The sequence below is a fragment of the Ammospiza caudacuta genome, chromosome 31 (assembly GCF_027887145.1).
Source record: "Ammospiza caudacuta isolate bAmmCau1 chromosome 31, bAmmCau1.pri, whole genome shotgun sequence".
Classification (NCBI taxonomy): domain Eukaryota; kingdom Metazoa; phylum Chordata; class Aves; order Passeriformes; family Passerellidae; genus Ammospiza; species Ammospiza caudacuta.
Window position 1 is genome coordinate 4,596,767 of NC_080623.1, and position 16,308 is coordinate 4,613,074.

General features: G+C 56.7%; 1 protein-coding gene across 1 annotated transcript; it reads left to right on the plus strand.

The window, feature by feature from the left end:
* The first annotated feature begins 1,169 nt into the window (after positions 1–1,169).
* ENDOU (endonuclease, poly(U) specific) lies at positions 1,170–11,238 on the plus strand. The gene is made up of 9 exons (XM_058822189.1): positions 1,170–1,362; positions 6,147–6,281; positions 6,402–6,437; positions 7,385–7,556; positions 7,635–7,834; positions 9,081–9,194; positions 9,492–9,598; positions 10,115–10,257; positions 10,933–11,238. Exons 1-9 carry the CDS (start codon positions 1,305–1,307, stop codon positions 11,045–11,047), a joined length of 1,080 nt encoding a protein of 359 aa, XP_058678172.1. The 5' UTR covers positions 1,170–1,304; the 3' UTR covers positions 11,048–11,238.
* The last annotated feature ends 5,070 nt before the right edge of the window (positions 11,239–16,308 follow it).

Genomic DNA, 16,308 nt, shown 5'->3' on the forward strand with positions numbered 1-16,308 from the left:
GTCCTCGGGGGCTGTTTGGGGTGGGGTCTCACCTGCCCAGGTGGGGGGCACAGGGTGGGAGCCTCTCACCCTGTCCTGGGGCGGTGGCTGCTCCCAAATCATCGGGGTCGGGTCCCAGGGGTGCCCCAAATGCTGCCCCTGCCTGGAACTGGCCCAGGCCAGGCCAGAGGGCTCTGGACCACCAGGACCAGCCAGGGTTGGCCACGCTGGGCTGGTGAGGGGGTGGAGAAGTGTCTGGAGCAAATCCTGCAGGCTTTGGGATGAGGTTTGCCAGGAAAACCTGCCAGGGAGTGAGGAAGAGGAGGCAGAGCCTGGTGGTGCCCCTGGGGCTGCCTGAAAATCTCTGAAAATCTCCCCGAAAATTCCCTGCTCAGCTCCAGGCTGGGAACATTTCCCATCGGGGTTGGCTGGGCAGGGAAGGGGCTGTGACACCCCCCGGGCCTGGCCCGAGCCCCCCAGGGCTGAGGAGGGTCCCTGGGGCAGCTCTGGGCTCTGGACCAGGCTGGGATGGCCCCAAACCTCCCTCCGGGGCTGTGCTGGAATTTTGGGCTTTCCTGGAGGCTCCAAGGAGGCCGATCCAGGGTGGGCAGGGGGGGTGACTGGGGGAACCCCAGTTCGGGACCCGGCTGTGCCCCCCGTTCTGGGGGAGGGGGGGGGATGGGCAAAGCCCCCTGGGACCCTCCCCGCGCAGCCTCGGCCGCCCCCGGGGGCTGCGGAGCCAAGCCCGGGATTCTGGATTTACCGGCCCTCCTCCCACTGCGGGCAGCCTGTAATTAGCCGCGCGCTTAATGAGTTTTGGCCAAGTTGGGGTGCAGCCCGCCCGAGGAGCCCTCGCTGCCATCACGCCCCTCCCTCCTCCCGCCGTGGGACCCACAAAAAGCCAGGAGCAACGGGGAGCTGAGGCACTCCCGGCCCGATCCCGACCCGGTCCCGGCGCTCCCGGTCCCGGCACTCCCGACCCGATCCCGGCGCTCCCGACCCCATCCCGGCACTCCCGATTCGGTCCCGGCGCTCCCGAGCCAATCCCGGAGCTCCCGACCCCATCCCGGCGCTCCCGATTCGATCCCGGCGCTCCCGATTCGATCCCGGAGCTCCTGACCCCATCCCGGCACTCCCGATTCGATTCCGGCGCTCCCGAGCCAATCCCGGCACTCCCGACCCGATCCCGGCGCTCCCGACCCGATCCCGGCACTCCCGATTCGATCCCGGCACTCCCGATTCGATCCCGGCGCTCCCGATTCGATCCCGGCGCTCCCGACCCCATCCCGGCACTCCCGATTCGGTCCCGGCGCTCCCGAGGGACGATGGAGCCCTGGATGCTCCTGCTGGGGGCAGGAATCGCCCTGGGCTGCGTGTCCGGCCGTGAGTAACCCGGGGGGGCTGTAGGGGATGGGGACCAGCGGCTCGATGCTACTGGGATGACTGGGATGGAGCCGCCCGGGCTCCGTGGGGCAAGGAGAAGGAGATTTTCAATGCTGGAAATCCAGCCCGGGCTGGGGGTGATTGTCCAACTCCCCTGGCCCACCAGTGGGGTCCGGCTGTGTCTGAGCCTGCCTTGGTCCTGCAAAGCTCAGGGAATGTTCTTCTGGCTCCTCCTTTCCATGGAAAAGCAGCTTTGGGTGTTTTCCAATCTCAATCCTGTATCCACCTTCCCCCCGTGGGGCAGCTCGGGTGGCAAACGCAGCCCAGACCCAACCCCGAGGTGCCCAGGGGGGCTCAGAGGGGTTCTGGGTTTAAGGATGAGCTCAGGGCCACCAGGATTTGGCAGCCGGGATCCCACGGGGGTGAGGAGGCGCTGAGTTCTTGCACAAAGCCCGAACTGCGATGCCCTGGCGCTGAGGACGGGATTTCATCACCCCCGACGGCGCCGGGAGCTCGTATCTGATGGCCCAGGAGAGGATGAGTCCCCCTGGGATGAGAGATGAGCAGTTTTGCAAGGCCAGCTCACACGAGAGGCTCCAAACCTGCGTGGGGCTGGGAGCAGGAGTTTCCAAACTCCTGAGTGAGTCCTGGGTTCCCAAATTTCCCAAGTGAGTCCTGAGTTCCCAAACTCCTCTGTGAGTTCCCAAACCCCTGTGTGAGTTCCCAAATTTCCTGTGTGAATCCTGAGTTCCCAAACTCCTCTGTCAGTTCCCAAATTTTCCATGTGAGTCCTGAGATCCCAAACTCCTCTGTGAGTTCCCAAATTTCCTGTGTGAATCCTGAGTTCCCAAATTTCCCGAGTGGATCCCGAGTTCCCAAACTCCTGTGTAAATCCCGAGTTCCCAAATTTCCCGTGTGAATCCTGAGGTCCTAAACTCCTGAGTGAGTTCCTAAAGTCCTCTGTGAGTTTCCAAATTTCCTCTGTGAGTTCCCAAACTCCCACGTGAGTCCTGAGCTGTTCCAGAAGGTAAACCCTTGGTGAAGGTGCCTGGGGAGCTCAGCTGCCTCGTGGCCAGTCCTGGCCACCTGCAGGACCTGTCTGCCGGCCCTGGAACATCTCCACTTCTCCTGGTGTGGGCAGTGGGAGCTTTTCCCTGATTGTCCCCCAGGCAGGGCTCACCTGTGGGTTTGGAAACAGGAGCTGAGGGTTTTGGGAAGCTCAGGGCGTCTGCAGCTCTGTTCCAGGTTCCTTTGTCCTTCAGATGGTCCCTCCCTCAGCTGGGCTGGGTTTGGATTTGTGTTTTGCTGCAGGAACGAGGTCCTGAGTCAGGCCAGGGGCTCGAGGACGCGGCTCTGGCTGAGCTGACTCATCCCCGTGCCCGAAAGCAAACTGGGAGCACTGGGAGAGCTCCGGCACCTCCCCAGAGCTCGGAGGATGGGGCTGGGCAGGGAACAACCCCCCCTTACCCTGGGCACCGTGAGAGAGAGAAATATTTCTGTGCTTTGTGCAGCCAGAGGAAATCTGGGGCAGGATCAGCCAAAAAATCCCGGGGCAGGATCAGCCAAAAAATCCCAGGGCAGGACCAGCCAAAAACCTCAGGGTGGCTGAGTGTGGATGGGCCATGTCCTTCTGTCCTTCTGTCCTTGTGTCCTTCTGTCCCAGGCCACCGCCCCTGTGGCGTTTCCAGCTTTCCCAAAAAAAGCTCTCCCAAAAAGATGAGGACCCTGCAGCGATTTAGGGTTGATTTAGGGATTTAGGGTTGATTTAGGGATTTAGGGTTGATTTAGGGATTTAGGATCGATTTAGGGTTGATTTAGGGATTTAGGGTTGATTTAGGGATTTAGGGTCGATTTAGGGATTTAGGGTCGTGTCTGAGTGAGGAGGAGGAGCAGTTCCCCTGCCCTGAGATCGCTCAGGTGCTCTGTGGCTTTTGGGATTTGGGAATTTGGGATTGGAGAATTTAGGATTTGGGATGATGCTGAGCCTGCCTCTCCCATCACCCCTCCGGGAACAACTGAGGATGCTGCAGCGATTTAGGGTTGAGTTGGAGATTTAGGGTCTATATAGGGTTGATTTAGGGATTTAGGGTCATGTCTGAGTGAGGAGAAGGAGCGGTTCCTCTGCCCTGAGACTGCTCAGGTGCCCCATGGCATTGGGGATTTGTCACCGGGGATTGTGGATTTGGGATGATGCTGAGCCCGCCCCTCCAAGGGCTGAGTCAGGGTCGGGGCCCTGCCGGGACACGCTCGGGATGCTGTGACACTGCCGGGACACGCTCGGGATGCTGTGACAGCCCCGGGCCACTCGGGACCGGCACCAGAACGGGCTCAGCAGTGACGGGGCAGCGTGGGCAGCTCCTGCCTTGCACAATCCCGCTGGGATTGGGGCTGGAAAAGCAGCGATGAGCAAGCCAGGGGGGTTTATCCCAGTGCTGCTCATTGGGGGAATGGGGCTGGGGCTGGACTGGTCACACTGGGAGGGTCTGGGCAGCGCTGAGCCCCCCATCCATGGGGTGTCCCTGCCATGGGAGTTCTGAGCCCCCCATCCATGGCGTGTCCCTGCCATGGAGGTTCTGAGCCCCCCATCCATGGCGTGTCCCTGCCATGGAGGTTCTGAGCCCCCCATCCATGGGGTGTCCCTGCCATGGAGGTTCTGAGCCCCCCATCCATGGCGTGTCCCTGCCATGGGAGTTCTGAGCCCCCCATCCATGGCGTGTCCCTGCCATGGGAGTTCTGAGCCTCCCATCCATGGGGTGTCCCTGCCATGGAGGTTCTGAGCCCCCCATCCATGGCGTGTCCCTGCCATGGGAGTTCTGAGCCCCCCATCCATGGCGTGTCCCTGCCATGGAGGTTCTCCCAGCTCTTCTCGGGGGCTTCAGGAGAACCTCAAGACCCTCCCTGCTAAAATAATCCTGTTTAAAGGATTTACAGGGGATGGGAAGCCAGGAGGGAAAACCAAGACAAGAGCTGGGATTTGGTGGGGAGAGGGAGCCAAGGGGTCCCTCAGCACCTGCAGGGCCAGGGTGACATCACCAGGCACAAATAATTGTGGTGAAGTGACAAAGGGGACAAACAAGGGAAGGCAGTGGGAGTTTGATGCCACCCTCATGGCCTGGATGTCACTGTCATCACCTCGATGCCACCCTCACGGCCTGGATGTCGCTGTCATCACCTGGGTGTCCCGGGACAGGATGAGCCACATCAGGATTTGCCCCGGGGCCACCTTTCACCCGGGTTGGGCAAGGCCGCGGTGCCTCAGATGTCGGGAGATTGCAGCGGCTCTGCCAGGGAGGGCAACGCCCGCTGCTCCAGGGCTGCCTTTGCTGGGACAGGGACACCGTGTGGGACAGGGACACTGTGTGGGACAGGGACACCGTGTGGGACAGGGACACTGTGTGGGACAGGGACACCGTGTGGGACAGGGACAGCCGATGGGGACAGGGACACCTCTGGGACAGGGACACCCTGTGGGACAGGGACAGCCTGTGGGACAGGGACATCGTGTGGGACAGGGACACTGTGTGGGACAGGGACACCGTGTGGGACAGGGACACTGTGTGGGACAGGGACACCGTGTGGGACAGGGACAGCCCGTGGGACAGGGACACTGTGTGGGACAGGGACAGCCGATGGGGACAGGGACACCTCTGGGACAGGGACAGCCTGTGGGACAGGGACAGCCTGTGGGACAGGGACATCGTGTGGGACAGGGACACCGTGTGGGACAGGGACACTGTGTGGGACAGGGACAGCCAATGGGGACAGGGACACTGTGTGGGACAGGGACACCGTGTGGGACAGGGACAGCCTGTGGGACAGGGACACTGTGTGGGACAGGGACACTGTGTGGGACAGGGACAGCCTGTGGGACAGGGACACCTCTGGGACAGGGACACTGTGTGGGACAGGGACACCCTGTGGGACAGGGACAGCCGATGGGGACAGGGACACCTCTGGGACAGGGACACCCTGTGGGACAGGGACAGCCCGTGGGACAGGGACACCGTGTGGGACAGGGACAGCCGATGGGGACAGGGACACCGTGTGGGACAGGGACATCCTGTGGGACAGGGACATCCTGTGGGACAGGGACATCGTGTGGGACAGGGACACTGTGTGGGACAGGGACACTGTGTGGGACAGGGACATCCTGTGGGACAGGGACATCCTGTGGGACAGGGTCACCCTGCAGCACAGGGCCACCCTTGTCCCTCTGAGAGTGTCCCTTGTCCCCTCCAAGGCTCCACAGCTGCTGTTTTCAGCTTTGCTTTGCGTCACCACGCAGGTGCTCAGCAGCTCGTTAGTTATGAACAGCTCGGGAAGGAGTTTTCCCAGTTTTCCCAGTTTTCCCAGTTTTCCCAGCAGGATGGAATGCAGCAACTCCTCCGGGGCACTGGGGCTCATCCCGGGATCCCGGGGTGAATCACGGGGAGCAATTCCTGGGGGCCATTCCCCAGTGTCACCTTGAGGTTGTGACAAACACGGCCCGAGAGGAGCGACCCTGGTGACAAAGATCCCCGATGGCTCCTGGCCTGCCTGGAGCCGGCCTGGGGACCTGGAGCTCATCCCAGGGTGAATCACGGGGAGCAGTTCCCCAGTGTCACCTTGAGGTTGTGACAAACACAGCCCGAGAGGAGCGACCCTGGCGACAAAGATCCCCAATGGCTCTTGGGCTGTGTGAGGCTGGCCCGGGAGGGGACAGAGGGTGACACGGGGATGCTCCAGGCTGGGGGTGGCCACACTCAGCCCCTCCTGAGTGCCACCCCCTGTTTGTGACCCCCCAGATCTGTACACAGCCCCCGACTCGTGCGAGGGACGCTGCGGGGAGCCCTTCAATGAGGAGGACGAGTGTCACTGTCACCCCGAGTGTGGGGCAGAGCACAACTGCTGCGAGGACCACGAGAGGCACTGCGGGCCCGGTGAGAGGGATTCGGGGTGTCCCGGGGGTGGTTCTGAGCCTCGGCAGGCCCCCGAGGTGTCCCCGAGGTGTCCCCGAGGTGTCCCCAAGCCCTGAGCTCCTCTTCCTCTCTGCTCCACAGGTGGAGAAGGCGCCGAGGGTGGAGCTCGAAGCCGTGGTGAGTTTGGAGGGACGGAACCGGCCCCGGGTGTCTCGGGGTGTCCCCTCCGTTCCTCGGGGTGTCACCCTCTATTTCTGGATGTGTGTCCCCCGTTCCTCGGGGTGTCACCCTCAGGTGTCTCAGGGTGTCCCCCTCTATTCGTCAGGATGTCCCTCTTTACTTCTTGGGGTGTTCCCCCCATTCCTTGATGTGTCCCCCATTCCTCTGGGAATCCCGTCCCATTTCCATGGGTCCTCTGGATCCCCTTCACTTTTCCACGGATCCCAGAGCTGTCCCCAGCCCCTGCCTGTCCCCACAGGGACATCTTCACCTTTCCATGGATTCTGCTGGATCCCCTCACTTTATCATGGATCTCCCTCACCTTTCCATGGATCCTCTGGATCTCCTCACTTTTCTATGGATCCTTCACCTTTCCACGGATCTTGCTGGTTCCCACTCACTTTTCCATGGATCCTCTGGATCCCCTTCACTTTTCCATGGATCCTCCTCACCTTTCCATGGATCCTGCTGGATCCCCCTCACTTTTCCATGGATCCCCCTCACCTTTCCATGGATCCCCATCACTTTTCCATGGATCCCCCTCACTTTTCCATGGATCCTCCTCACCTTTCCATGGATCCCCATCACTTTTCCATGGATCCCCCTCACTTTTCCATGGATCCCCCTCACTTTTCCATGGATCCCCATCACTTTTCCATGGATCCCCTCACTTTTCCATGGATCCCCCTCACTTTTCCATGGATCCCTCTCACTTTTCCATGGACCCCCCTCACTTTTCCATGGATCCCCTCTCACTTTTCCATTGATCCCTCTCAATGTTTTCCATTGATCTCCTCACTTTTCCACGGATCCATCACTTTTCCATGGATCCCCTCACCTTTCCACGGATCCCCCCCCCTTTCCCCGGACCCCCGAGCCGTGCCCAGCCCCTGCTGTCCCCGCAGACGGATTCTCCAGCAGCAGCGGTTCCATCTCGGAGCAGGAGCTGCTGGAGCTCTCGGAGCAGCTCTACGGGCTGGACCACAACAAAGCCCGGCCCAGCGACATCGCCCTGAACCCGCAGCACCTGGCGGGCCCCGACGAGACCGGCGACAAGGAGGACCGGTCCCCGCAGCCGTGAGTGGCACCAGGAGGGACAGCGGGGAGGGACAGCGGGGTGGGCAAGGAGCTGCAATCCCAGCAATTCTCCCCCAGGCTCTACAAATACGTGAACGAGGCGCTCTTCTCCAAGCCCACCTACGCCAGCTTCATTAAGCTGCTGGATAATTACCAGAGGGCCACGGGCAGGGAGGAGGAGGTGACGGCCGAGGAGCTGCGGGAGCAGGAGCGGTTCCTCCAGGAGGTGATGGAAACGGAGCTGATGAAGAAACTCTTCGTGTTCCTGCGGGGGAAAAGTGAGTGTGGGGCAGGGCTGGGGGATGGGGGAATCCTAGAGGGAGACAGTCCAAAGCAGCACACTCCATTTTCAGGAGGCCTTTAAAATATTTTTTTAAATTTAATTTTTAATTTTAATTAAATAATTAATATAATTAATTTAATTTTTTTTTTAATTTCAAAAACCCCGTTTTTATTTTAGCATGCACGATTTTTACATATCCTTACAAAACTCCTAAGTTTACACTTCGCTCATTGCTCACGAGACCCAAACAAAGTGCTCATTGCAATAATTGCAGGTTTCTCTTATTTATCCTTTTCTTTCTTGGTTTCTATGTCAACGACCTTGGCAGGAAATTCTTTCAGGGCTAAACACGGATCCTCTTATCAAACTTCTCTCTGGCTCACAGGAATCCCTGTAAACAAAAAAAACAACAAAAAAAAAAATCTCTTCCTCAACTCAGGTGTTTCTTATTTCTAATCCACGTTATGATATTTCACATTCAGACTCAGGTGTTTATTATTTATCCATGTTAGGATATTTTGCGTTCATATTCAATTTCACATTCAGACTCAGGTGTTTATTGTTTCTAATTCATATTATATTTCCCATTCAGACTCAGGTGTTTATTATTTATCCATTTTAGGATATTTTGCGTTCATATTCAATTTCACATTCAGACTCAGGTGTTTATTGTTTCTAATTTATGTTAGGATATTTCACATTCAGACTCAGGTGTTTATCATTTTTTACCCACGTTACAGTCTCACAGCAGTGAGTTCTGCAGTCCTTCATTAACCAGGCACAAAATGGCCAACAATCTCTTGTTACAAGGTGTTTTAAGGGTAAACTATCTAATTAAGAAATGACACCTAAATTATTTTCACTTTTAACCCAATAACTAATCACTCAAAGTCCTCAATGCAGATTTTTCTGTCCAATTACAAAACACCACCCAAACCCATGAAGAAGAAGGAAGAAGAACAACCTAAAACCTCCATCTTGCTCCGTATTTATTTCTATATTCTAAACCCTTAAACTCTAAGTTTTCCACCCTGCGACATTACACACTTCTAATCAAACCACACACCCGTAATCCCACTGCTATTAATTAATTTTGGAATTGATTGATAGCACTTCTCCACGGCCTCAGGTCAAAAGCAGCGCTCTCCTGGGGGTCAGAGTGCGTCACACAGAAAATCTGAATTTTCCAGCACCCAGACCCCCAACTCTGCCCCTCCTTGTGTCCCCTCCTTTCCCTGCAGATCGCTACAGCTCCGAGCAGGAGTTCCTGCAGGACCTGAACCAGATGTGGTTCGGTCTGTACTCCCGAGGGGACGGGGAGCGGGATTCCAGCGGCTTCGAGCACGTGTTCTCAGGTAGGTACAGCCCTGCCCCAATTTCCAGCACCTGTTCTCAGGTAGGTACAGCCCCGCCCCAATTTCCAGCACCTGTTCTCAGGTACAGCCCTGCCTGGGGTTCTCAGGAACATACAGCCCTCCCTGGGGGTGTTTCCAGCACCTGTTCTCAGGTACAGCCCTCCCTGGGGTTCTCAGGTACAGCTTCCCCCAGGTGTTCTCAGGTACAGCCCTCCCCGGGCTGGTTTTGAGCTCCTGTTCTCAGGTACAGCCTTCCCTGGTCTGGGGGCTCATCCTGCTGTCCCCTGTGCATTTCAGGGGAGGTGAAAAAGGGAAAAGTGTCCGGATTCCACAACTGGATCCGCTTCTACCTCCTGGAAAAGCAGGGCGTCCTCAACTACTTCAGCCACAACTTCGATGGGCCGGTGAGAGCTCGGAGGGGCTGGGGATGAACTCCCAGATCAAGGGGGCTCCCATGGGGATGAACCCCCAGACCAGGGGGGCTTTCATGGGGATGAACCCCCAGATCAGGGGTGTCCCACAGGGATGAACCCCCAGATCAGGGGGGCTTTCATGGGGATGAACCCCCAGATCAGGGGTGGTCCCCCTGCCCCATCCCCACTGCAGGGTGGGAAGGGCCAGAACCCCCCATGCTGGGGGCAGGAGGGGCTCCCAAGCCTTGAGGGGGAGATTTGGGGCTGGGGGGCTCTGCTGGGACCCCCCAACCTGGCCAGGAGCTGCTCTGGACCCTCCCTGGAGGGGCTGGGGGGGATCCCCACCCTGCTGAGCCCAAACCCCTCTCCCCCAGTGGGACCCGTACCCCAATCCAGGACCCCCAACCCAGCTGGGACTGCTCTGGATCCCCCTGGAGGGGCTGGGGGGTTCCTGGGCTGGGCTGGGGGGGATCCCCACCCTGCTGAGCCCAAACCCCTCTCCCCCAGTGGGACACCTACCCCGACGTGCTGGGGCTCCAGTTCAGCTGGGACGGCTTCTACAAGGAGGTGGGCTCGGCTTTCATCGGCTGCAGCCCCGAGTTCGAGTTCGGCCTCTACACCCTCTGCTTCCTTGCGCGGCCCGGCCGGGCGTGAGTGCTGACCCCTGTGTCCCTCTGTCCGTCCTGTGTCCCTCTGTCCGTCCGGTGTCCTTCTCTGCCCACCCCGTGTCCCTCTGCCCATCCTGAGTCCTCTTTATCCATTCTGTGTACTTGTGTCCTTCTGCCCATTCTGTGTCCATCTGCCCATCCTGTGTCCCTCTATCCATCCTATGTCCATCTGCCCATCCCGTGTCCTTCTCTGCCCATCCCATGTCCTTCTGTCCATCCTGAGTCCTTCTGTCCATCCTGTGTCCCTCTGTCCATTCTGTGTACTTGTGTCCTGTCCATCCCAAGTCCTTCTGTCCATCCTGTGTCCCTCTGTCCATCCCAAGTTTGGCCCTGGGGCCAGCGGGACCTCCCTGAGCCCCATCAGGGCTGAGGCTGGCCCTGAACTTGGGGAGGGATGGGATGGGGATGGGATTTATGGGATGGCATGGAGATGGAAATGGAAATGGAAATGGAAATGGAAATGGAAATGGGGATGGGGATGGGGATGGAGCAGCATTGCCTGGGGACACCAAGAGCATCCTGGAGATGGGGTTGTGGGATGAGGGGCTCAGGGCTGGAGCACCGTGCCTGTGGGGACACCACGACACCCACCCCTGTGGGGCACAGACCCAGATCAGGGCGGTGACAGGGCGGTGACAGGCGTTGGCGTCCCCACAGATGCCACCTGAGCCTGGGCGGGCACCGCCTCAGTGTGCAGACCTACCCCTGGACCAAGACCACCTATGATGGCGGCCGGAGATTCATTGCCACCGCCTACGTGACGTCACCCTGAGCCGTGACGTCACCCTGAGGATGACGTCACCCTGAGTGGTGTCACCCTGAGGGGGCTCGGGGGGCTGCGGGACGGGAGCGGCCGCACTGAGGGCCTGGCCCGGGACGGGCGGCAGGGACCGAACGAGGGGACCCCCACGAGGGGACCCCCACGAGGGGACACCCCCAGACCCCGCCGCGTGTGGCGGGCCCGGGCTCGGAAGGGAAGGGAAGGATTTGGCGCGGAAAGGAGTATCCTGAGCGGAATAAACACTGGCCTGGCTGGAGGAGCGCTGGGTTCGGGGTGTCCTTAGAGCAGCCCCCCCTTTATCCCCCTCCCCGCGCCCCATTTCTCCCTCTCTGAGCCCCCCCGAGGCTTTGTCCCCCCCAGACCCGGCTGCTCCCGGGGGCTCTGTCCTCCGGAGCCCCTCCCCGGGAATTCGGCTCTGCCCCAGCCCAGCTGAGCTCTCCCCGGGGCCGCGGCTCCCCAGAGCCCCCAAATCCCCCGGGCTGGGGCTGCTCGGGGCTGCAGCTGCTCCAGCACCGCCCCCGGGGGCTCCAAGCAGAGCCCGGGGGGCAGCGGGACCCCCAGGCCAGACCCCCGGGCTGTGGAGATGAGACCCCACTGTCAGGACAAGCCCCGAGGCACCGGGACCCCCCAAAACCCCTTCTCCCGCTCCCCTCTGGATTTGGGGGGTCCCAGGGTGGGGGTGACAGCCACCAGCTCCCCCCGCTGTCCCCATCCCCTCCTCCTGCATCCCCAGGCTGTGACAATGACACCCCACACTCGGGACAAGCCCCCTGCCCACCCTGAGACTTCGAGACCCCCCAGAACCCGTTCTCCCGCTCCCCCCCGGATTTGGGGGGTCCCAAGGTGGGGAGGGGTGACAGCCACCAGCCCCCCCCGCTGTCCCCGTCCCCCCCTCGTGCAGGCGCGGCCGGGGGGTCCCAGGGCGGGGAGCTCGGAGCTCGGAGCCGCTGACAGATGGTCCCGGGCAGGGCTGGCGGGCCCCGCGCCATCTGCCGGGGGTCACGGGTGACCCCGAACCCCGCGCGGGGAGGGGGCGATGCCACAGCGTGATTTATAGAAATGCGCTGGGAAAGCGGGGAGGGGGCGGCTTTGGGGGGACACGGGGTGTCCCCGCAACCGGGGTGACACGGGGGGTGACACTGGGGAGTGACACTGGGGTGACATGGGGGGTGACACGGGGTGGGACACGGGGGTGACACTGAAGGTGACACTGGGGGTGACACGGGGTGGGACACAGGGGTGACACTGGGGCTGACATGGGATGACATGGGGGTGGGACACGGGGGTGACACGGAGTGGGACCCGGGGGTGACACTGGGGAGTGACACGGGGTGACATGGGGGGTGACACGGGGTAGGACACGGGGGTGACACTGGGGGTGACATGGGGTGGGACACGGGGGTGACACAGGGGTGGGACACGGGGGTGACACGGGGGTGACATGGGGTGACATGGGGTGACACGGATCTCTTGGAGGGGTCCTGCCAGCGGCTCCTGCAGTGTCCCGGGTGCCAAATCTCACCCTCGGTGGTGCCAAACGAACTCGGTGCCCCCAGGGTCACACCGAGCGTATATATGTATACCGAGCGTGTATATATATATAATATATATATTATATATTATATATATACAAAATATATCATAATTATATTAAAATATATCATACATTAAAATATATAAAAATATAAAAATTAAATTATACATAAAATATTTATAGTAATATATGGCAATAAAAATATATATATTTATACATAATAATATAGGATATCTGTATGTGCTATAAATATATTTTATCCAATCACCTATTATACTCGATGGTGCATTTACATATTTTATATGTATTTCTACACAAATTAGATCCCATATAATAAGTTTTGTTCGTATATTTATGTACTATTATCTATACATTATACTAATTACTTATTACATATATTAGTTATGATACCATTATTTATTAAATTATTGATGCATTATATTATATATAAATATGTATTTTTGTATCTATATATAAGTACATTAAAACCATATATAAGTATATTTTATATATATATATAATATATTTATACATAAGTATATATTTATATATATTATATAAATAAATATTTTATATACAGATACATTGATAAATGTATTTTATATATTTTATATATAATATATATTTATATATAAATATATATATTATATAAAATATATTTATTTATTTATTTATATAAATAAATATCATTTAATACATTATTAATAAATATATTTTATATAGGTGTATTAAAGCATATATATATATACATATAGGTATAAAAGTATGTTAAATATATATACATATATATACTATATATACATATATACGTATATATACATACACACACACACACACATATATATATATATACATATATATATATAAAAAATATTTTAAAGTCTATATTTAACATCTTTTATCTATTAAAACCACGCTCCTAAAGCCGCGCATTCCATTCCCTGTTCCCCGGGAAGTTCGCAGCCATGTGGGGATGGGGATGACGCCGCGCTGGGTAAAGAGACGAACCCGAGCGAGGGCAGGGCAGGAGGGGAGGGGCAGGTGCGGCCAAGCTGCCCCCGGCCATCTGCTGCCAGCGCTGCCCCCCGGGACCCCCAGATCCTCCTCGGGGCCCCCCCGGCTCCTCGGGGCCCCCCCAGCCCCGCGCGGCTCTCGGGGGTCCCGGCCCCACCTGAGGCAGCCCCGCTCCTGCATCCCCTGTGCTCCCCTCGAAGCGCTCACTGTGTGGTTTTTCCCGTTTTCCCCGTGTTTTCTTGGGGTTTCCCCCCCGTTTCCCCAGTGTTTTCTTGTTTTGTGGGTTTTTTTTTTTTTTTTCCCCCGTTTTCCCCGTGTTTTCTTGTGTTTTTTTGGTTTTTTGGGTTTTTTTCCTATTTTCCCTTTGGGTTTTTTTTCCTATTTTCCCCAGTGTTTTCTTGGGTTTTCACCCGATTTCCCTTGGGTTTCCCCTGCCCATGTTTTCTTGGGTTTATTCCCCATTTTCCCCAATGTTTTATTGCTTTTCCCCCCCTTGTTTTCTTGGGGTTTTTTCCCCATTTCCCCCCTTGTTTTCTTGGGTTTATTCCCTATTTTCCCCCATGTTTTATTGCGTTTCCCCTCTCTTGTTTTCTTGGGTTTTTTCCCCCATTTCCCCCCGTGTTTTATTGCGTTTTCCCCCCATGTTTTCTTGGCTTTATTCCTCATTTTCCCAATGTTTCATTGGGTTTCTCCCCCCTTTGTTTTATTGGGGTTTTTCCCCGTTTGCCCAATGTTTTATTGGGTTTCTCCCCCCTTGTTTTATTGGGTTTTTCCCCCATTTTATTGGGTTTTCCCCCCGTATAAATTTATTTATTTATTTATATTTTATTGCGTTTTTCGCTGTGTTTTTTGGGGTTTTTCCCGTTTCCCCTGTGTTTCCCCCAGCCCAGCGCCAGCGGAGATCCCCGAGAGGCCCCAGGGACACAGGAGAGACCCCCGATGGTTTTAGGAGAAATTCAGAATATTCGGCGCCCCATCCCAAGGGATCCCTGCGGGATTCACCCCGGGCAGCCCAGTGAGGATGAGGAGGGTCCCGGCCGCAGCTGAGCCCCTGCCAGGCCAAGCCCGCGGCTTTAGACCCAAATCCGAGCCCTGGGGAGCGGAGCCTCCCTAATCCCGCCCGTAACCGATCCGACCCTGACTGCCCCGATGGGCTCCGGCCGCATCTGCTGCGCCAGCGCGGCCTAGGAGGATGAGGAGGATGAGGATGAGGATGAGGATGAGGATGAGGAGGATGAGGATGAGGATGAGGATGAGGAGGGGGTGTACTAAACCATTTAGGGCCCTGGAGCTCCTCATGCACGGCAGGGGACGGGATCTGCAGCTGGATCCAGCCCTGGAGCGGCACCGCTGGGACCATCCCTAGAAACCGCTGTGATCATCCCAAAAACCTCTGGGAAAATTCCAAAAAACCTCTGGGACCATCCCTAAAAACCACTGGGACTATCCCCAAAAAACCTCTGAGATAATCCCAAAAAACCTCTGGGCTGATCCTAAAAAAGCACTGGCACCATCCCAAAAAACCACTGGGACCATCCCAAAAACTACTGTGAACATCCCCAAAAAAACCGCTGGACCATCCCTAAAAACCACTTGGACCATCCCTAAAAACCACTGGGACTATCCCCAAAAAGCCACTGAGATCATCCCAAAAAACCATCTCAAAAAACCACTGAGCCAATCCCAAAAACCGCTCGGACCATCCCTAAAAACCACTGGGACCATCCCTAAAAAACCGCTGGGACAATCCCAAAAAACCATCCCAAAAAACCACTGAGCTGACCCCAAAAAAACACTGGGCCCATCCCTGAAAACCACTTGGACCATCCCAAAAAACCATCCCAAAAAAACACTGAGCCGATCCCAAAAATCACTGGGACAATCCCAAAAACCCCAGGGGGGATTCCTGCGTTTGGGAACTCCCCAGGAATCTCAGCACCCTCTGGCGCAGCCCTGAGCACCAAATTCATGGAGAAACAACCCCAAAATCCCAGCCCTGAGCTGGGAGGGAGCCCCCCGGAGCATCCCCCGGCCTGGGGGTGCAGCCCAGGGGGAAGGGTTGGGCCCCGCAATCCCAGGGTTTTGGGGCCCCGGGTTTTTGGGATCTCAGGATTTTGGGATCCCGGGTTTTTGGAATCCCAGGTTTTTGGGATCCCAGGGTTTCGGCATCCCGGGTTTTTGGGATCTCAGATATTTGGGATCCCAGGGTTTTGGGATCCCAGGATTTTGGATCCTGGGTTTTGGGGATCCCAGGTTTTTGGGATCCCGGGATTTTGGATCCTGGGTTTTTGGGATCCCAGGTTTTTGGGATCTTGGGTTTTTGGGATCCCAGGTTTTTGGATCCTGAGTTTTTGGAATCCCAGGTTTTTGAAATCTCAAGTTTTTGGGATCCCGGGTTTTTGGGATCTCAGGTTTTTGGGATCTCAGCTTTTTGGGATTCCAGGTTTCTGGGGTCCCAGGTTTTTGGGATTTCAGGGTTTTTGGAATCCCAGGATTTTGGGATCCCGGGTTTTCGTGATCTCAGGATTTTGGAATCCCAGGCTTTTGGGATGTCAAGTTTTTGGGATCCCAGGATTTTGGGATCTCAGGGTTTTGGGATCCCGGGTTTTTGGGGTGGCAAACCCAGGGATTTACCCCGGGGATGGAAGGGGTGGTGAAGGCAGATCAGAGCCCCCCCAGACCCCCCAGCAGCGCTGGCAGCTGG